Raw genomic sequence first — 22857 nt, 5'->3', positions numbered from 1 at the left:
TTCTGTGGAACAAATTAGTGGGCCACATTCATCAGGGCTTCGCAGGGCATCTGGGTATGTGCCTGCTGGGAATCACGTCTGTATCTCTTCAAAAACACTCCCTGTAGAGGTGACAAGGAGGGAGGGGAGAGAGATTGGGCACAGGTAAATATCTAGTGCTATATCGAAGGATTGTCTCGAAACACTACATTAGTATATAATGAGGGGAGAAGGCTTACCCGCTCCGTGTGGTCTGGTAACTTAGCACGGTGGGTGAGACAGCCCGGAACCTGTGGGCCAAAAGACAATGAATACTGTCAATAGTGATGCCTAAGTGCATCGTTACGGAAAAGCAACAGGTAGCATGATAATTGCTATCTATTTTAACCAAATTGAGTGTATATCCTGTCTACAGCGACACGCGCTGCGTGGTCACTGATGGTTTAGCAAACATACACAAGAGGACATCCTGAGTCTACACATTGAGTCGCGTGTCTGAGTCAAGGACACCACGCTCGAGGGGAGGGAGGGAGGGAGTGGGTGGAGGAGGGTGGCAGTCCCAGGCAAGCCGCGAGGGGCGGTCGCTTACCTTGGAGCGTTCGTCTCTGTTCACGTAACGGACCTCGCGCGTGAGATGTGTTTCTCAGCGGGCAGCGTTCGCAGACTGTTTTAATTTCCATTGTGTGCCGCGCGCGGGCCTGGCTCTAGCATGGCCGCCCCATTGGAAGGAGGCGGCGGCCATCGCAGTCAGGCAACGCGCGTCGCGGGTCGCAGGGACATCGGCCAGCCACATTGTACCTGGAGGGCACTGGTCACCGAAAGGTTAGAAAGTCTGTTTCATTACTGTATGTTCAATGGCAATAGTTCACATGACCCCATAGCTCTCACACAGTGCGAGCGAATGCAGAGGAATGCAATGTAGAGAGAAGCACAAATCACAACACTATATCACAACATGAAATTAGAGGGATAACCACTGGTCCACTTTCATTCTAGCTCATAAGGTTGCCAATGATTGCCAGTGCGTTGCTTCATTCAGCCCAAATTTGTCTGTTTTTAGACGGAAAATCCAAAGTTGTTCCCGTCTAAACAGCAAGTTCTGTATATTCCCCCCTCTGGTGGGGATGGCCATTTTTTCGATTATTGTCCATGTGAAATCTGCCGGGGTGTGCTTTTGGGCTAGGAAATGTTCCACCATAGGTGCCGTAATCTTCTTCGTGCGGATGCATGATCTATGTTCTGCAAGGCGTGTTTTAATAGGACGTGTTGTCATGCCTACCTAGCGTTTGTTGCAGGGGCATGTAATGATGTAAATCACGTTACTGCTGTTGCAGTTCGTAAATGTTTTTTGAATCCACGGGAAATGCCACCCTATATCAATCGAGGTGGTTCTCTTGGTGCTGGAGCAAGCATTACATGCGCCACAAGGAGTGTGGCCAGTTGCTGGGTTCTGTCCCCACAGTGTGTTTGGTTTGGGTTCTATTTCTTTGTATGAATGTACGAGGGCGTCACGTAAGTTCTTCCTTCTTTTTAATGCAAACCTTGGGGTTTCTATACTGTGCTGGCCGATGTTGAGGATTGGCCAAAGTTTCACGATTTCTTTCTTGATCTTGTTGATGAGTGGAGAGAAGCTCATTACTGCTGTTATAATGTTGTTGGCTTCATTCGGCTTGGCATGATGTTCCATAGTGACTTCGCGTGGGATGTTACTGGCTCGTTTGCGTGCCTGTTTAATTATACGTTTTGGATACCCCCTATTGTGGAGTTTGGTTGCGAGGTCTGCTGATTGTCGATTGTAATCTAGTAATGTTGAACAGTTTCTCCGGTATCTAAGGAATTGTCCAAACGGTAAGTTCCTTCTCAAACTGGTAGGGTGGAAGCTCCTGACTCTGCGATGGCCGCCGCCTCCTTCCGATGGGGCGGCCATGCTAGAGCCAGGCGCGCGCGCGGCACACAATGTAAATAAAAACAGTCTGCGAACGCCGCCCGCTGAGAAACACATCTCTCGCGCGCGGTCCATTACGCGAACAGAGACGAACGCTTCAAGGTAAGCGACCGCCCCTCGCGGCTTGCCTGGGACTGCCACCCTCCTCCACCCACTCCCTCCCCTCGAGCGTGGTGTCCTTGACTCAGACACGCGACTCAATGTGTAGACTCAGGATGTCCTCTTGTGTTTGTTTGCTAAACCATCAGTGACCATGCAGCGCGTGTCGCTGTAGACAGGATATACACTCAATTTGGGTAAAATAGATAGCAATTATCATGCTACCTGTTGCTTTTACGTAACGATGCACTTAGGCATCACTATTGACAGTATTCATTGTCTTTTGGCCCACAGGTTCCGGGCCGTCTCACCCACCGTGCTAAGTTACCAGACCACACGGAGCGGGTAAGCCTTCTCCCCTCATTATATACTAATGTAGTGTTTCGAGACAATCCTTAGATATAGCACTAGATATTTACCTGTGCCCAATCTCTCTCCCCTCCCTCCTTGTCACCTCTACAGGGAGTGTTTTTGAAGAGATACAGACGTGATTCCCAGCAGGCACATACCCAGATGCCCTGCGAAGCCCTGATGAATGTGGCCCACTAATTTGTTCCACAGAAACCGGTCGGCTAGAGAACGACCATACATAGTGCACAACATGAACTACACAGGTTATGCTCGTTCGGATTAAGGACCCCCTGCCTAAGTATTCAGGGGTCTTTCCTGTAACTATCTTCAGAGAGAACATCGCTGAAGAAAAATTCTTCATTGTTTTTACAATTTCAACCTGCACCTGTTCATCCAGAGAAAACCTATTAAAATTAATGTTCATTTTTCATTTGGATGACAGCTAACACATGCAACAACCAATGCGGTAGAGCATGTGTTTTTTAGCACAACACATGTGCACAAGAGACTATTTGGAAAGCGCAATTAGCTAATTAGGCTTTTTGGCAAACTCCTCCCCACTCGATATAACTGTGTCCTTCCCAGTGTGAAAACGGTTTTGGGCAATACACAGTTGAGATACCCATAAGTAGTCCCCTTTGTCTTTGTTGAGTCCTTCTTACAGCCACGGGCTGTGGACTATAACTTGAAACTTTCGAGTACCTACACCATTTTGCCTGTTTTTGTTTGGCAGACATACCAAGAGTAAGATACCCCACTTACATCCGACCGCACCTTTACAATGGCCGAAGCAAGATGCCTGGCTTTTGCTGAAGAAATGGTAGATACCATCCTGGCAATCCCCTCAATTCTAGGAGATGAAATATCCATACCAGCCCCAGGGATGGCGAATAATGAATGGAATGAGCTGGAGGTCCTGAAAAAACAATTGATAAGAACAGAACTGCATGGGGCAATAATGACAGAGTATCTACGAGCCCATGCAGCTCCCGTGGGACTGATTATACGGATAGAACCCAGAATATTCCTGGAACATATAGAGTTCAGGAAGGACTGGAGTTATATCTCTAATAAATGCACCAGGGACTGGCTGATATTAATCATCAGCACAGCCAAATCTGTATCCGAAAAACTAATGAAGGAGATAGAAGAGAAACAAAAGAACCTTAAATCTTCGAATGTCCTTGCCCAATATAAGAAAAGCTTGGAGGACCTAGAGGCCACAATGAAAGAATTTAGAGACTTTAACCTCAACAAGAAAGTTACCAAACTCAAAAAAGATCTGGCGGTCTATACACAAGAGAGAATCTATCCCTATATCACGGATGCATACTATGAGGACCTGAGTGCCAACAACACCTCTACGCCAGGCCAACAAGTAAACCAACACAACAGAAAAAGAATTTACAACAACCGAGCAAGACCTAACCAATGGGCATTCTCGAGTGGAAGTTCAGGGAGTGGATCAAACACCTCAGGATCTAGCAGCTCGCTGGGTGGAACAGCCCCAGCCAATAGTGGCCCATCAAGATCTTTTTTTCAAAGAGGGCAAGGAAAAGCCAAGAACAAAGGGAGAGGCAATTGGCAACGGTGAGTGCATTGGCAGAATCAACCAACTCGGGTCACCCGCAGCAAAGGTTGCGGCCAAGGACAGGCAACAGCATCGAACGAATGAATCGATACTCTGGAAGACGGCCACAGGAGAGCAGACTTCAAACAGAAAGCCTAGTGATAAATCTTTCACAATATATCCTATCTCCAGATGAAGAAGATCTACTTGAGAAGGGACTTTCATTTGTTCCCACAGCCGAGCATGACCCATTCCAAACTAGGATAGAAATTGCCCAACTCATCAGAAAAATCAGATTGAAACAATATCTTGGGCATATTACACTCTCAGAAGAGAAGAAGGCTACCACCCTGAGAGGTAAATCCACCTTCTACCCCCCGCCTAATGCCATTACACCCGAGTCCATCACGTTTGAGAAAGCACTCCTGAAGAAACTGGAGGAACTGGAGTCAGAAAGTATGCCGGGATTCAAAAATGTTTCCAAGAAGAATAAACGGGCACTTCTATCCCTATCCAACAATGACGCTATTACCATAAAACCAGCCGACAAAGGGGGTGCCACGGTAATAATGGACACTCTGGCATACCACCAAATGGTGATGGAACTCCTACAAGACCATGCGAGCTATAGACAACTTGGATCGGACCCCACTGAAGCTATCAGACGGCAGATAGTACCCATTCTAGAGGAAGCCAATGCTGAGGAACTTATCAGTAACAAAGAGTATGAATTCCTTAACCCTAAATACCCTAAAAAACCGGCTTTCTATGCTCTACCAAAAATCCACAAAGGGAGGAATCCACCACCCGGCAGACCTATTGTATCCGGGATAGGCTCTATACTGGAACCACTGTCACAGTTTGTGGACTATTTTTTGAAACCAGAAGTTGTGAAAATGCGTTCATACCTCAAGGACACTACAGCCGTTCTAGAACTCATCAAGGACCGCCCTTTCAATCCTGCACACAACATCCTGGTGACACTAGACATCAAATCCCTCTACACTAAGATCCCCCAAATGGCCACACTGAGAGTCATTGAGCAAATACTACGAGAAAGAGATCCTCCCATGCAAACTCCAGTTACCCTAGTGATGCAATTGGCGGAGATTGCCTTGACCAAAAATTTCTTAATCTATGAGAACTCGTTCTACGAACAAGTTTCTGGGACGGCAATGGGAGCCACATTCGCCCCGAGTCTTGTGAACTTATACGTAGCCAACTTTGAAGAAGAAAGAATCTACAATCCAGCTAACCCATGGCTACCCAAATTGGAATTATGGTCTAGATACATCGACGATGTGTTACTCATCTTCAAAGGCACTGAACCTGAGCTTGTGTTGTTCATGACATGGCTCAACAGTCAGAACCCCTTTCTCAAATTCTCAGAGACCCATAGTACAGAGTCTGTACATTTCCTAGATCTCACTCTGGAGATACGGAATGCTTTCATCCACAGCACAGTGTTTAACAAACCTACGGATAGAAACTCACTACTCACCTACGGGAGCTTCCACCCTACCAGTTTGAGAAGGAACTTACCGTTTGGACAATTCCTTAGATACCGGAGAAACTGTTCAACATTACTAGATTACAATCGACAATCAGCAGACCTCGCAACCAAACTCCACAATAGGGGGTATCCAAAACGTATAATTAAACAGGCACGCAAACGAGCCAGTAACATCCCACGCGAAGTCACTATGGAACATCATGCCAAGCCGAATGAAGCCAACAACATTATAACAGCAGTAATGAGCTTCTCTCCACTCATCAACAAGATCAAGAAAGAAATCGTGAAACTTTGGCCAATCCTCAACGTCGGCCAGCACAGTATAGAAACCCCAAGGTTTGCATTAAAAAGAAGGAAGAACTTACGTGACGCCCTCGTACATTCATACAAAGAAATAGAACCCAAACCAAACACACTGTGGGGACAGAACCCAGCAACTGGCCACTGTAACGCTCACCTGATTCCCGCAGAGGCGCCGGTCTTGACTGGGTGAATGCCGTATCTTCAAAGGTGATGTGTAACACACGGTTGGCTCTTTGGGCTGGACCTCTGTGCACTGTATGTCTGACTCGAAGAATAAGATGTCTGCAGATAGAAAATATGGGATTAATGAACTGGGGTTATTGGGTGCCTCTCTCCTCTTCCCTTTCTCTTCTCCTGTAGAACCCCAAAGGTTAACGCCCTCACCTTAGGTAAGTGAATGCCGAGCTCTCCATCTGCCTCGGGGCAGGGTGCCGTAACCAGTTTCTTCACTGGATAAGGGTGCAGGCCTCTTGACCTCAGAGGACTGCTGTCCGTCGTTAACTGCACGAACGGTAAGTTCTGGGCACTTCAAATGTCTTAAAAGTCTTTTGTAATGATATCTCTTGTTTTGCAGGGTTCCGGCGATGGAGGATGCCGGGCTGATGAGAGTTGAGGATCGAACCCGCGTGAGGAATAGAAGCGCCTGGAAGCACGTAAGTAAGCGCTTGTAGCCTGCGTCACGATGCGCACTAACTGTCCCTTTTATCTTGCAGGTACAAGTTCGGAGCTTTAGAGAAGCTGAAGGGTGCTGGAATACCCACTGGATTCGGCATGGGAAGGAGGAATGGCACGTGAGTAATAAAGTTGCCCAATGTCTTTAAACGCACCTTCTTTTGTCTTTCAGATGCGGGATGCAGCGCCGAAGGCCTCCGGAGCGTGCGAAGAGCTGGTAAGCTTTTGTCTTTCAGATGCCGGAATGCAGTGCGAAGACCTCCGGAGCATGCAAAGAGTAGGTAAGCCTTTGTCTTTCAGATGCCGGAATGCAGCGCGAGGCGTTGGTGACAGCCGATGGACCAGGTAAGAGATGTGCTGCCACTGAAGACCGTAGTGCTAACCTGTTCTTTCTTTGTCTTTACAGGTGCTGCTGAAGACTGGATTCCAGGATGGTAAGCCTTTGTTCCCTTAGGCCCAGGATCAGAAGCAGAAGACACGATGAGCGTTCTGCTGCAGAGAATGCAGAATAACACAAAGCAAGATTCATCCATCGGGTGTGGTTTAAATAGCCTCCTGTAGTGCTTAGGTATCTCCTTCCACAGCCATGCCTAGGTAAGAAAAGAGTTCCTGCTTTCCAGAAGAGTTCCAGTGTTCTGAACCTAGGGAGTGGCTCCTGCCCCACCCAACAGGAAAAGTAGTCCCAAACAGAAGAGGATCAGGGGTTCAACTGGCAGGTAAGTAAGCAGCATGGTCTGCTGCAGGTAAGTCCACCCAAGCATTATGAGCCTGGCGCTTCCAGCGCTGGGACTGGGCATCTTTATGAGCCTGGTGCCATTGGCGCCAGGACAGGGTCCAAAAGGTCCCAATTGGGACTGGCTGGCACTCGGAACCGGGGTTATGGGTCTGCTTCCAAGGGAGTCGGGCAAGTCCTGATCTTTTGGAAGCAGAGATCATGACAGCCACACTCCTTGTGGCGCATGTAATGCTTGCTCCAGCACCAAGAGAACCACCTCCATTGATATAGGGTGGCATTTCCCGTGGATTCAAAAAACATTTACGAACTGCAACAGCAGTAACGTGATTTACATCATTACTTGCCCCTGCAACAAACGCTACGTAGGCATGACAACACGTCCTATTAAAACACGCCTTGCAGAACATAGATCATGCATCCGCACGAAGAAGATTACGGCACCTATGGTGGAACATTTCCTAGCCCAAAAGCACACCCCGGCAGATTTCACATGGACAATAATCGAAAAAATGGCCATCCCCACCAGAGGGGGGAATATACAGAACTTGCTGTTTAGACGGGAACAACTTTGGATTTTCCGTCTAAAAACAGACAAATTTGGGCTGAATGAAGCAACGCACTGGCAATCATTGGCAACCTTATGAGCTAGAATGAAAGTGGACCAGTGGTTATCCCTCTAATTTCATGTTGTGATATAGTGTTGTGATTTGTGCTTCTCTCTACATTGCATTCCTCTGCATTCGCTCGCACTGTGTGAGAGCTATGGGGTCATGTGAACTATTGCCATTGAACATACAGTAATGAAACAGACTTTCTAACCTTTCGGTGACCAGTGCCCTCCAGGTACAATGTGGCTGGCCGATGTCCCTGCGACCCGCGACGCGCGTTGCCTGACTCTGCGATGGCCGCCGCCTCCTTCCGATGGGGCGGCCATGCTAGAGCCAGGCGCGCGCGCACGGCACACAATGGAAATAAAAACAGTCTGCGAACGCCGCCCGCTGAGAAACACATCTCTCGCGCGCGGTCCGTTACGCAAACAGAGACGAACGCTCCAAGGTAAGCGACCACCCCTCGCGGCTTGCCTGGGACTGCCACCCTCCTCCACCCACTCCCTCCCCTCGAGCGTGGTGTCCTTGACTCAGACACGCGACTCAATGTGTAGACTCAGGATGTCCTCTTGTGTATGTTTGCTAAACCATCAGTGACCACGCAGCGCGTGTCGCTGTAGACAGGATATACACTCAATTTGGTTAAAATAGATAGCAATTATCATGCTACCTGTTGCTTTTCCGTAACGATGCACTTAGGCATCACTATTGACAGTATTCATTGTCTTTTGGCCCACAGGTTCCGGGCCGTCTCACCCACCGTGCTAAGTTACCAGACCACACGGAGCGGGTAAGCCTTCTCCCCTCATTATATACTAATGTAGTGTTTCGAGACAATCCTTAGATATAGCACTAGATATTTACCTGTGCCCAATCTCTCTCCCCTCCCTCCTTGTCACCTCTACAGGTAGTGTTTTTGAAGAGATACAGACGTGATTCCCAGCAGGCACATACCCAGATGCCCTGTGAAGCCCTGATGAATGTGGCCCACTAATTTGTTCCACAGAAACCGGTCGGCTAGAGAACGACCTTACCTAGTGCACAACATGAACTACACAGGTTATGCTCGTTCGGTTTAAGGACCCCCTGCCTAAGTATTCAGGGGTCTTTCCTGTAACTATCTTCAGAGAGAACATCGCTGAAGAAAAATTCTTCATTGTTTTTACAATTTCAACCTGCACCTGTTCATCCAGAGAAAACCTATTAAAATTAATGTTCATTTTTCATTTGGATGACAGCTAACACATGCAACAACCAATGCGGTAGAGCATGTATTTTTTAGCACAACACATGTGCACAAGAGACTATTTGGAAAGCGCAATTAGCTAATTAGGCTTTTTGGCAAACTCCTCCCCACTCAATATAACTGTGTCCTTCCCAGTGTGAAAACGGTTTTGGGCAATACACAGTTGAGATACCCATAAGTAGTCCCCTTTGACTTTGTTTAGCATTTGACTGCTACATGACTTTTTAGACACAGGGAATACTAGGTAACCCCTCCAGCACTCTATAGGAAGATAGCGTGTGCTGGGTCTAGGAATTTAAAAAAAATAGAAAAGTAAATTTTAACCTTACATTCTCTGGGAAACAGTAATTTATCCCAGAGAAGGTATTTAAAACCTTGGGACAGCCTCAAAAGTTTCCCTGTGTCACTACACCAAGGGTGCGGTGTAACACATGAAAATAGGATGCCTATGGAGTTATCTAAAACTCCATAATCAAAGAACACAAGAGTAAAATACACATCAAAATACATGAGTGGGAAAAAAGGCTCATACTCTTTCCAGGTAAAAAAAATCAAGTCCTCAAAATCCAGCAAAGTTGCTTGGGGTCTCTAAGGTGAAGGGAATTAGCACATTTAAGAGAATTCTCCTCAACATTCACCACCCCCGCATTGGAGGCCACTCTCGCTACAGACGCATCTCTCACAGGAGCCCACCTACTTTAACAGACAGCGCACAGAATGTGGTCGTCAGACATAGCATCCAACCACATAAACCTGTTGGAACTGTTAGCAGTATTCAAACCACTGAAAGCTTTTCAGACACAATGCAGGGGAAGACGGTCCTGATCCTCACAGACAGCACCACAGCCATGTACTATCTGAACAAACAAAGGGTCACTCACTCTCCAGGGCTGTCCAAACTATCCCAGAACATTTGGGAGTGGGCTCTCAAACACAACATGTTCCTGTTGTCATAACATGTTCCATGGGAACTCAATCTTCTGGCAGACGTACTCGCCAGATATTTCCCACTACCCGTGGAGTACGAATGACGATTACACGAAAACATTGTCTCCAACGTTTTCGCAGAATGAGGCTTCCCAGAGATCCACTTGTTCGCAACTCCGGAGAACGCTCAATGCCAAGACTACGCCTCCAGGTACCCCCAGAACCGCTCCAAGGGGAACGGACTCTGGATCACATGGTCAGGGAAATTTGTTTACGCTTCCCCCCTCCCCCCTAGCGCCCCTCCACGCCCCTACTCAACAAAATAGTGCACAAGATGCACCAGGAACCAGTCACCATGATACTGGTGGGCCTGCCAACCCTGGTTCGCTCATCTAATGGGGTTGTCTCTATCTCCCCCAGTGAAACTACCTTACCCGTACAACATGTTGTCTCAGGACAAAGGGGAGACACTTCACCCATGCCCGCAAACATTGAACTTAGCGGCTTGGCTCTTGAGGTCATACAGTTTGGACACCTACAACACCCTCAGAGATTCATGGACATACTTAGGGAAGCGAGGAAACCCAACACCCGATATTGCTATTCCAGTAAACTGAAACGCTTTGTTATCTGGTGCAATACCAAGGGCATCAATCCCATTGACTGCTCTCCTACTCACATCGTATTGTACCTGACTCACTTGCTTGACTAAGGCCTGGTTTTTAATTCCCTTAAGGTTCACTTATCTGCTCTCTCAGCCTACACTACGTCACAACAAAAAGTGTCATGGTGGAAGATACCAGTTCATGGAAGGGGTCAAGAGGATTCACCCCCCGCCCCCATTTCAAATCCAGCTCCCGGATGGGACCTGAATGTGGTATTAACCAGACTTATGGGGTCTCCATTTGAGCCTATGCATAAGGCAAGTCTCAAAGATCTTACCTATAAGGCAGCCTTTCTAGTGGCTATGACTTCTATAAGAAGGGTTGGTGAACTACAGGACTTTTCAGTTATAGACCCTTTTTGTTACAGTTCACAGAGATAAGGTGGTTCTGTGCACTCGCCCTCGTTTTGCGCCTAAATTTATCTCCAAGTTCCATGTAAACCAATCAATAAAACTGCCTACTTTCTTCCAGAGCACTACTAACGTGCCCGAGAGAAGCCTACACACATTAGATGTGCGTAGGGCAGTCATGTTTTACCTGGACAGAACTAAACCACTGAGAAAGACAAACCAATTTTTTTTTCATTTCAGTGGCAGCTGGTAGAGAAGGGGGGGGGGTCCTGTCTCTATACAGCAATCTCAAGGTGGATCACTCAGCTACACTCTTGCTAAGAGAGAACTGCTCTTCAAGCCTAGAGCACACGCTACTCTGGGTACTGGGGCTTCCATAGCATTCATTGCAAATGTTCCCCTAGAGTCCATTTGCAAAGCAGCAACCTGGAGTTCTGAACACACCTTTACAAAACGCTATTGCCTAGACACTCATTCTAGGTTGATTCTCAGGTGGGACAACCAGTACTATGGCATCTTTTCACTACTGTTCCTTCTCACAACCCACCTCCAACTCCCGGTACTGCTCGCTAGTCTATGCACAGCATGTGATTCTAAGCAGATTAACAAGCATCAGAAGACATGCATTACTTACCGTAAAAGCATTTCTGATGATTGTATCTGCTTAGATTCATATGCGCCAACCCTTCCTCCCCGCTCGGATGGAAGGAACATAGACGTCTTACTACTTTCTCTCTTTTCTGTACTCACTCACGATAGTCATAAGGCTCCCTCACGGCAGAAAAAATACAATCAGAGGGACCTCGACGCATGAGGGATTTTGGGTACACTACACGTTACGTAGGGATAGTGTTACAGGCACACCCATGTCGACGTCCCCTTTCAATTCTCGAAAGACAAGATGCAATACTCTGCAGTTACCACTGGATGTCAGAATATATGCACAGCATGTGAATCTAAGCAGATACAATGATCAGAAATGCTTTTACGGTAAGTAATGCATGTCATCAGAGTCACACGATGCAGTATCTGCCCGATGCATATCTGGTTATGATTAGTCAGCAAACATTTACACTTGGGCCGCTTTTGGAGGAAAACTGATCAACATTGGTAAATTCCCAATTGCCATTCCTTCTCCTGCAAATCGGTACCAAAGTTATACCGCTACATTATGGCCAGAGTGAGTTGGTTACTACTGCAATGAGAGTGCCAAAAAAATGCACTTCATTGTGGACTTTTGGGCCAGTGTTCAGAGCATTGACTACATGGCCACCATAGCAAACTGACGGTTTATCCTTTCGCTATAGCCGAGGGGGGTCCCAAAGTAATGCAAGGAGCATTCAATATGACACCAGAAATGGTTGTACATGCAAGGATTTCGGAGCACAAAACACATGGGAGTTGACGTTTGGGACCAGGTGATGGAGGTGGAGGTCTGACACAGCAACTGAAAGTGTGCATGACTAGATTAGCCTTGGTGGACTCCTGGTGGGAAACTCAAAAAGGGCCCAGGGAGTTCACATTTTATTTGCATGTCCACAGATCTTTCTCTAGGATTGACTATATCTGGGTGTCCAGTACGTTGTTGGGGCAAGTACAGGGAATGGAGTTAGGGCCTATACATTTCTCAGATCATGGCCCTTTAACGATAAGCATACAAAAGCGAAAGCAACACGTCTGCAAGGACTAACCGAAAGCAACTTTAATGAGGAATATGGGATTCTCACACAGGAGCTCAAATACCACCGTACCTGCATGGTATGCAAGCCTCCGAGCTGCACTAGTGCCCGTGTCCTGTGCAATACCTTTTTCACAGCTGATCGCCTGCACTAAAATGTCCGCCGCCTGCTTTTGAATTCTACAATCACAACATTGCTAAGCAACGAGACAAGCTCATTGCCTGCACACTTCTGCCGACTGGCGGAAGCCGGCCCTCATCAGAAAAGGCCCTCATCAGAAAAGGCCCTGTTAGCCCCTGTTTGCTCCGATTTGAGAAGGGCAGATAAGCCGCCCACTTCGCCTACACATGGTAGCTGTCTTGTAATTCAAAAACTGCCCTCGTCGCTGTGATGCTGGAAATGCATCAGAGGGACAGGGCCTCTGAATCCTTGTCCTTTACTGCTTTTTATCGTGTGTTCTGTCATGTTTTCTGCCCAGGAGTCCATGTGGGACTCCTGGCAGTGCAGCTCTCTCTTTTGGTTTGGTGAACAGACCCATGGGATACCCTTATGGCACCCATGGGTAGGGGTACAACCCTGTGCCCCTAGTGTATGTTTTTGGGCACCTGTGGGTGGCCCACAGAGCAGGGTATGGGCTGGTGGCAGCTCCATGCTGAATTTGACAGGTGCTCTGGGTGTCCTCCATTTTGGGATACCCAGGCCCTGCCATTGGGATCAGTTGATTCCTGATAGGAAATAAGATGGCCCCTGTGGCCTCTTGCTTTCTATTGCCTGTTACCTTGTTTCCCAAAGTCCTGGGAAGCCCTGACTCTGTCCCTTCCCCCTGACTGGCTGTTGGGTGGAAGTTCCATATATGGTGTTGTTGTGAAGGCCCAGCTAGACTGACTGGAGCCTTCCCAGTGACTGTATGTTGTGGGTACCTCCTGTGGGTGGGACCTGGGTGAATGGAGTGTGTGACCAATATACACTCCTTGTTGTGGTTGTCTGGTTTCTGGCATGAGAGACAAAGACTGAGACAGCCCTGCCCGAAACTGGCCTGAATGCAGTGTGTAGTGTTGAATGGCTGGGTACTTGTCCCAATCCACATTCCTTGTTGTGAGTGTCTGAAAGGGAGGAGCGTGGCCTGAATGCACTGTGTGCCTGATTGGCTGACTGACTGCATGAATGCCCTGCTGTATGATTGGTTGCTGAGTGTGTGCCAGCAGTGTGGATGAGGGACAGAATAGTATATCTGGGGACCTCTCACCACTGGTAGGAGGTTCAGTGAACGTTCAGAAGCGTTCAGAAGCGTTCTGGAGCTGAGTCTCCACTCTAAGAGTAACTGGAACTGCTGATCCTCGACGTCCAGCTGGAAGAAGAAGACTTGCTGTTGCATTTGCTTCGACCGATCCGAAGGCTGCCGAAATCGTCGAAGACTGACCCGAGAGAGGACCTGATAAGGCGCCCTCTTCCCGTGCTCCGAGGGACCATCGAGCACCGCTCCATCTTCGCCGAAGCGCCCTGGACGACAGACCCTCGAAAGGCTGCCGACCCGAGACGGGACCGCCGAGGAGATCGAAGTGAAGCACCCGGACACCGCCGCCGTCAAAGTCCATTGCCGTCGACCAGGTTTGTGTAACCGCTGGAGGCCCGTCGAAGTTGTGTTGCCCAGCCGTGGGAACCACTTGACGCCGTGCCGCCGACGACCGGAGCCGTCCGCTCCTTTGCCTAAGAACATTCGAATCGAAGGACTCCCCCCGTCCGCACCGTCGACCGCTTTATCCTGCCGGAGAAAGTCGAGGACGACCAACGCGCCGAGGAGAAACCTGCCGGTGGGTTTCCCGCCACCCGAAGACCATAAAGACTCGAACGACTCGACGCCCTTGCTGGGCCTCCGTCTCCACAATCTTTGCGGTCCAGAACTATTGTAACCGAGGTGCCCCGCACGCCTCTGCTTTGCAGGACGCCGACGCTCCGACGCCGACGAGCACCGCTCGGACGAAGCTGCCGCCTCATCGACGCCGTTCTACCCTGTTTGTCGACGGACGTTCGACGCCCCGTGTCTCCCGCTTGAAAGGGAAGGCATTCAAGAAGGGCCGTCGATTCCCCGTCGCCGAACACCGAGTTCCTCGACGATCCGTGACTCCCGCTTGAAAGGGGGTCGCTCAAGAAGGATCTGTCGACGCCTCTTCGAAGAACTCGACTCCACCAGGTACATTGGGGGGGTAAAAACATTATAGGAGGGAATAAGACTGGCAGAACAATATATGGACTGGGCTTGTGCTATATCTTTATTTTACAGGTTGCCCAGGTGGGGGGGATCTCCACACAGATCTGTGTCTAGTGGTAGGGGCCAGTATTCTGCCTATTGCTCAACCATCTTATTTTCTCTCCTCTCTCTATTGCTGGTTTCACTCTATTGATCTGTGTGACATTGTTACAGTATTGTTGATGCACTTTAATGAGATCTAATACAAAGGGTGGTACCACTTTAGAATTGTATATATTTGCCATTGTTGATTTTCCTAAGTACAAAGTGAGTTATTATGATAAGTGTACATAACCTTGAATATTGATTATATAAAGACTGTGTTCTAACCAATACAGTGTGTGGACATTCCTTTGTGGGGGCTTGGGGACTACACTGTACTTAAGAACCAGCCTGCATCACCTCCTGAGAAGCTAGGCCTTGATTGCTCGTCCATTGCTACCGTAATAGAGAATCTTGGCTGGGGTCTTCTGTGCCTCTCTTCTACCATATAGAGAGCAGAAGTACAGACACCCCCCACCGGTCTTTCTTCACAGTCGCCTGGTCTGGAGTGGAGCTGTACCCTTTACGGAAACAGTTCGAGCGCACTTCAGATATCACTAGTCTTCCCAGGCTGCCGCTCCACCAAATCTGCGTGCGGTCATGCCGCTAACTTTGATTCATCGCCATCTGGCCCCGCCCAAAATGGGGTAATATTCTATGTTTTATACTGCTCATAACTGCTCATATATTTGCATGCTTTAAATTGCTCATAACTGTTCATATATATGCTCATATATTGATGCCACCCATGTTAGTGTGCACCACTTTTTGTTCGACCGTGATCAATGACTAAGAGGTATGAGGCAAACATTTTTCGATTCCTCTAAACTAATGCATATTCGCCGCTCACCTATCTGGCTGACCCCCCAATACGACCCTGCGCCTTACGCATGTCAGGGACTTGCTCTGCGCCCCCAGAAAAGTAGCACATGGCACTGAAGGCGGACCAGCCTACCTGCTTACCGATATTATTCCGACTGTTGTACTAGCCCTCAGTGCTACAATTGTACATCACTCGCACTAGCCTACAAATGACTACATTTACCACTCCCCTCTGATGCTAGCGCTGCCCCTGATTCACCACACCACCCAAAGGGAAATGATTGTATTTCTCCTGCTTCAGCATCAATGTAACCTTGCCCACTTTTTACTATCTGTACCATCCCAAGTACCTTTGCGTGCTCTGGACCAGCGATACCAGCCTAAGGGTAGTGATTGAAGTCCTTCTGTACTAGCATTAATGTAACCCTGCTCTCCTCTGTGCTACCATTATTGCAACCATGCATACTATTGACCTCCTGTACTAGCCTAAGTGCCCCTGCGCACACCGGACCATCTGCAGTTGCCCAAAGTGAAGTAATTGCATTCCCCTAAGACTCATGATTGCGCAGGAATCTCAAAATCTTGCTACACCAGCTTTACCCCATGTACTAGCCAACTAGGTCGCTGCACCAACACTGCCCACTGGTCTCTGCCAGTACTAGACTAAGTGTCCTACTGTAGCCTACCTGCACTAGCCTAAAAGTAATTGTTTATCACTGTACACTACGTGTACTAGCCCTAGCGACCCTGCTCCCTACACACCCACTCTACCAGTACCACTCCATACTTTCCAAGTACACAAACCCAAAGTGACCTGCTCATCACACACTGTCTATATGGCCCTCCTTCTCACTGTCACTCTAGCTATGGCAATCCTCCTTCCTACCCTCAACTCATTCGTACAACAGGACCCCCCCTTACCACATGGAAACACAATCCATGCCTTTCTCTGAACACACCCCTGGTGAGGCCACATCTCCCAACAATTGGCAAAAACTCACTCCTCCCAACACCTTCCTAAGTCCAGCTGAATGGATCTGCCGCTTTGCTTCCCCACCAGCCCCTTGGGCTCCTTGCCTGGTGAAAATTAGGAACCTCAGACTTTGCTCTAGGATCCCAAACACAGGCCACCGCACTGGAGAGACCTCCATCTGTGCCCACCAAAACTCCCTGTCACCAGCCCCCAACTACCCACATCCCCTACTGCACCTAAAACCCCTAACACTGCCAAACAACCTAAATAGCCTATCATTAGAGGTGCACTGATTAATGCCCGATCCCTAGTTGCCCACTCACTTGACATTGCAGACATAATCACCAGTAACGACCTCCACTTCTTTGCAATCACTGAGACTGGGTTGCATCAAGCAGCAGGCCCATCCTTGTCTCTAGCCATCCCTGACGGCTAGTCAATAATAAGGAAAGATAGAGAGTTTAGCAAAGCAGGAGAAGTGGCATAACTTGCTAAAACGTCCCTAGGCCTCAGAGCCTTCCTATCTGCCAGCCCCCTCTCTACAGAACTATTATCAGTTAAGATACCCCTATCACTGTCCCAAACTATCCATATGCACCTCATTTACCGCCCCCAAGGTCACATCTCCACCTTCGAGGAAGACATTTCAGACCTCTCGACCAACACCACCAAACCAGGATCCCAGATAATCCTCCTTGGTGACTTTAACTTAGCACTCCTTGATCCAAATGACATCAATGCAGCCTCCCTGGAAAACTCAATTTCCCAGCTACGCTTCAACCATCACATCAAAACCCCAACGCACAACAAAGGAAAAACACAGGATTGTTTGGCAGACCTCCACTGCAATACTACCATCCTCCAAAATGAACCCACTGCATGGTCCAACCATCATCTCATCTCCTTTACTATTCAGGGGAACGAAACTAAAACGTCAGGGCCCACTAATTGCCCCTCAAGTCCTCGCCAGAAATAATCAAAACCTCACACTCCAAAATCTCTTACCTCTGCTCCAGAACATCCTAGAGCCATCTAGCTACAAAGACCTGGATGCAAGAAAGCTAGTTGACCTTTACAACAACTCAATTGAGACTGCTGTAAATAGCATTGCCCCTATCAAACTCTCCAAAGCAAAACCAATAGCCCACCTCAACAAATAGTTTACTCCCGAGCTCAAAATCCTTCGCAGCAACAAAAGGGCAGCAGAATCAATCTCAAGGGGGGCGCGCAACCCTACCAACAAGGCACTATTCTCAGCTGCCTCCACCTACAAAACCGCTATCATCAAAGCAAAAAAGGAAACTTATGATAACCGTATTCTCAATGCCAACTCCAAAACCAAAGAGCTCTTCAATATCCTCAAGGAACTTGAGACCCCAGCACCACCTTCGGATACTTGCGTGAAAGATGCTGCATGTTGCGCTAATATTCATAAAGCCCTTGCAGACAAGATTGCCATACTCCAACTCAAAATTGAGCAAAAAAAAATAGCTTAGCCAAAAACGCCAAATCTATCCCCACTCAGCCTTGAGCACCCCAGACTGCCCACCCTTTTCTTTCTCACCTGTCTCAATCCATGAAGTGGAAAAGATTATAAAAAGCCTTAAACCTACCAGGTGTCAAGGAGATCTCTGCCCAGCGGCAGTCATCCAGGAAGGCACCAAGGACTTGCCGCCATTCATCGCAACACTAATCAACACTTCCTTTGAATCCAATACAGTACCTAACAACCTCAAAGAGGCATGGGTCATGCCCCTCCTAAAAAACAAAAAAACAATTTAGACCTCAACATCCTCACAAATGATAGGCCCATCACCACCGTTCCATACATCCTTGAAGGGTAGCCTTCAAATCCATAAACATTTGTTGGACTATAACCTTCTAGGCATTAGACAATCAGGTTTTAGACCCAGACATGGAACAGAAACAGCCCTCCTGGACCTTAAAATCCAAATGGATGAGTCCAAGGACAACAGTATGCTTGCCCTGCTCCTGCTGTTAGAACTCTCGGCAGCCTTCGACCTTGTTGATCACTAAATCTTGACTGATCATCTCTCTTCAGTAGTGCCTTCTCGAGCAACGCTTCCTCCTGGATACAATCCTTCCTGTCCAGACCCTATCCCCATCCTTTGTGGCGTACCACAAGGCCCATGCGTCTCGCCAAAGCTATACAACATCTTCACCAAGCTCCTCTTTGACCGTCTTGACAACCTGGGTGTCACGTACACGAATTACGCCGACGACACCCAAGTTCTCATGCTCACAGGGTGCTATGAAGAGGATGCCAGACGGATTAATGAAATATACTTGGAAATCCAGGCCTGGATGGCAGAGCACAGCCTTAGTCTTAACAACGAGAAAACGGAGCTCCTGATCGTCGGTTCCAAACACGCATCAACAAACTTGATGCCAGCTACAAGTCAAGCAGAGTCTGTGGAGTGAGGAGTGAGCTGCAGTATTTTTTTGCTTTTCACCTTTTTGGGCGGCGACTCATTTAAAAACTGACTCATGCCGCGGACTCAGGCAGAGTCTGTGGAATGAGGAGTGAGCTGCAGTATTTATTTTTGCTTTTAAACTTTTTGGTCGGCGACTCATTTAAAAACTGACTTGTGCCGGACGAGAGGAGCTGAATTCTCACCTGCCTGCCTGCTTTGATTGGATTTCAATGTCGAGCGAAAGCGGCCACAGGAAGTCTGCGACCGTGAGGACGCGAGCGCAGCGAAAGCGCAAGACGCCTTCAGCTACCGGTGCCGAAACTGAGGATATTCGTCCCAGACAACAACGGCCACAAGTAAGTCTATACATGTCATGTGCCAGTAGAGGGCAAAGTGAACCTAATAGTCTACAGGATGTAATTCAAATTGCACGAACAATAAATCCCTGTAAATTACTGACCTGTAACCTCGCAAATGCAGCAACTATGGCTAATGTTAACTGTGTACAGTTTATTTGGCCATCTGTATCTTCAAACATGCTTGGCGTCCCTGCACCTGATAGAACAGCGGCCCGCTCAGAAAATGAGCATTTAACTGAACACAAGGAACTGCCCATAAAGCCTCCACAACTGCGAGTGCTGGCGTGGCGCGTATACAACTCCCATAATGCATTAAAAGAGGTCACAGAAGTAACAGAAATAAGGAACGTGATGAAAGCTGATAGTCTTGAATGTGTGAGAATAATCGGAGAAACTGCTGTAAGTGGACCGAAGGGCCTAAGGGCTGCAAGCACACCGATTGGCCACACCTCTGAGGCCATTACAGTGGGCCAGAACGTGTCCCCCCCCCCCCCACCCCCCCAGCGCTGCAATTTCGCAGTGCAGATGCGAAAATTGTGAAAGCAGAAACAGAAGACTGGCAAAAGGCTGCCTTTACTCCAGCATGCAGCACAGAACCAAATGTGAAACCTAATACTGTATTAGGTGAAGGAGTGTGCCAAGGTATATCTAAATAAATCATATGTTGCAGAGGAGGAATATGAGGAAGTGTTCTGCTCCCCAAAGGCGTTTACATCTGATCCTCTAGGCTGGACCGCTGCTTACTTCGGGAGCTGTAGTAAATTAGATGAACTCACAGAATCTTCCGAACCCAGTCATTCAAATCGTTACTAACACAAACGAATGAGAACAACAAAGAAAATAGACGCAACTCTTTGGAAGTTGTAAATAAACTATTACACAATTTAACGCAGTTAAATCGAACCCGCATGTCGCAAACTAATCCAAAAGTGCAACTGGAAAATCATAGACATGACATCACACAATCGGGAAAAGTGAGTGAAAAGACGACCCACCAAGTAAATGAACTCAAAGAACAATGGACAAGAGGAGCGCGGAAGCGAAGAAGAATTTACATTAGTATATCACCAAAACTTAACTGTTCCCAGTCGAGAAATAATACTAATGGAGACACTGACCCAGAATCTGAATGCGACACACTAACGTGGAAACATAAGGAGGCCTTACCCAGAGAGGAAAGTGAGGACTCATCTGATACTACGAATACGGACTCTTCAATTATGGAACGTCCATTTCCAAAAATAAGGAGAACAAAAAATGTAAGATCAATTAAGCCTCAACCTCAAGGAAAAAAGGCAAAAGGCTCCTTAACAGGAAGTCCCTCAATACAAGAACTGCAAACTCTAATAATGGCCTCCATGTACAAGAACTGCAAACTCTAATAATGGCCTCCATGTCGATATCCATCGCGCCATTCATCAAAATGTACGAGACAATAAACGACAAAACCAAGGATTTGACCACGCTGGTAGCACTTATGAACTCAACATTATTAAAAATTGGAGACGAGAGTCATGCAGACAAAGGCGCTCAAAACGAATTCAACAAAAAAATTGAAATCTCATTAAATACTATGATTGAACAAAAGAAGAATGATAATATGGAAAATAAATTGTTTGCAGAAGTGGCTCGTGAAGCGTTGGCCCTTTTTTAACAATGAGTCCAGGAAAGAATGCAGAAGAGAGACCAGCAGAGGGATGGGCCAAACTAACAATACGGAGCAGTACACACCCGCAAATTCAGATATTTCTCCGGAACAAACCAAAAATAATAACATTGGTAAAACCTTAACTGAGAACATTGGCTGCATCGAAGAGTCTGGAAAAGGAGCGATCCCTGACCGGACCAAGACAAATGACCACAAAGAAGTGAATGCGCAAACAGAACCCAGTGTCAGTAGGAGCACTAAATCATAGTGAGACAACGACTTCGGGCAATTCCAATGAAACAAGCACCCAAGTTAATACCGCAACTTCTCTAAGTAAGAAAGACGATAAAACTAGTCAACAACCAATCACAGCAAATTTGCCAAAGGGTCAAGAAAGCGATGGATCCTTTAGTATGGCACTTAAAGCTTAGGAAAAGATAATCTTGCGCTCCAAGACATTCAAATACCATCTACTTCAAATGTTAACAAGTTATCTGGAGGTCAATCAAATAAAGAGCCAGAGGAGGTGATTGACATTACAAAGGATGAAGTAGAATTTTTCCAAATCTTTAAGGGGAATAAAGTAAACTCTGAAAATAACAACGAAGCAAAATAAAAACCCAAATGTACAACCAAGAAGCCGATAAACCAACCCGCAAAAAACATGAGGCGAGGTAATGGAGCAAGGAAATTCCTTCGAGAATATAAAATCACTACATGTAACAGTGAACGGCAAAGTTAACAGCACCCAAAGGATTAACACAAAAAGTCAGAAAGTTGACAACAAAATAGAAATATCCAAAGAGGAAATAACCTGTTTGGAGAACACTGCGGCAAAAGAGACTGAGGTGAAACTAGTAAGTCCAGCCGATATATCAGAAGAACTTCTGACTATGTTAACTTATGAAGACAACAACGCTGTGGAAACGCCTCCTGTAAATCAAATACCATCACCGGAAAGAATCATAGACATAAACTCGAAGTTAGAAGAAGTACCCCATAATCAAGCAAGCAATGACAGTACCAGTCCTGAGCAAAGACAGAAATTGATAAAACATTTAAGAACGTGTACCATTGTTTGTCCAATGGTGACACCTACCCCGGATCCAGAAAAAGCAAGCAGCCCGATTTTCATGACTTTAAATGATAAATGGGAGCAGCTAGCACGAATGAAACCAAAGGATAATTACATCACACATGAACACAAAGATAAACATGTCTCTCTTTCTAGAGGGGATCGCGGTGAAGACCGCACGGATGACAAAAGGCACATGCTGGCTAGAAGCCTGCCAATGCAACAACCTAGTACGTTGGCCACTGGCACTAAAAATATGAAAAGACTGAGAAACATTGGAAGAAAGGAGGAGACCAATGAGGACTCCCAAATTAAGCTGCACAAAATAATCATCGAACGTGTAGACAACAATGACAAACTAATTCTAAATTGAAACAATGTCATGAAGTTATTTAATTTAGTGCCAAGTCTCAGATTAATAACATCGGATGATCTGAAAGTTTTGGAATTTTTACATGAAAAAAGAAATGACAAAGTGGTACTACACCTGCTGTCCAAAATAATCAGTGATAAGATTAGGGAAGCGTAGTCCATACTCATGTCGCTGGGCTTTGAAATTTACAGATATACTGAGAGCGTAACACCTTTCACTAAAGAAACATGCGAACGACC

At 47.1% G+C, this 22857-nt stretch overlaps 1 protein-coding gene across 4 annotated transcripts in view; it reads left to right on the top strand.

Annotated features, from left to right (window-relative positions):
* The window catches only part of CCNH (cyclin H), a 484538-nt gene that overhangs the window by 444260 nt on the left and 17421 nt on the right, over positions 1–22857 (top strand). For 2 of the 4 annotated variants that reach the window (XM_069627588.1, XM_069627589.1), the window contains exons 10-11: positions 2318–2368; positions 2486–2587. The exons of the other annotated variants lie outside the window; for them this stretch is intronic. In XM_069627588.1, coding sequence (XP_069483689.1) covers positions 2318–2368; positions 2486–2572 — 138 coding nt within the window. In that variant the 3' untranslated portion in view covers positions 2573–2587. Of the gene's footprint in view, positions 1–2317; positions 2369–2485; positions 2588–22857 lie in introns of those variants that run through there. 4 annotated transcript variants of the gene reach the window in all.

Source organism: Ambystoma mexicanum, chromosome 6p (genome assembly GCF_040938575.1).
Source record: "Ambystoma mexicanum isolate Mex_15411 chromosome 6p, UKY_AmexF1_1, whole genome shotgun sequence".
Taxonomy (NCBI): domain Eukaryota; kingdom Metazoa; phylum Chordata; class Amphibia; order Caudata; family Ambystomatidae; genus Ambystoma; species Ambystoma mexicanum.
Note: the sequence above shows the minus strand (reverse complement) of the source record. Positions and strands in the feature narration are given on the sequence as shown.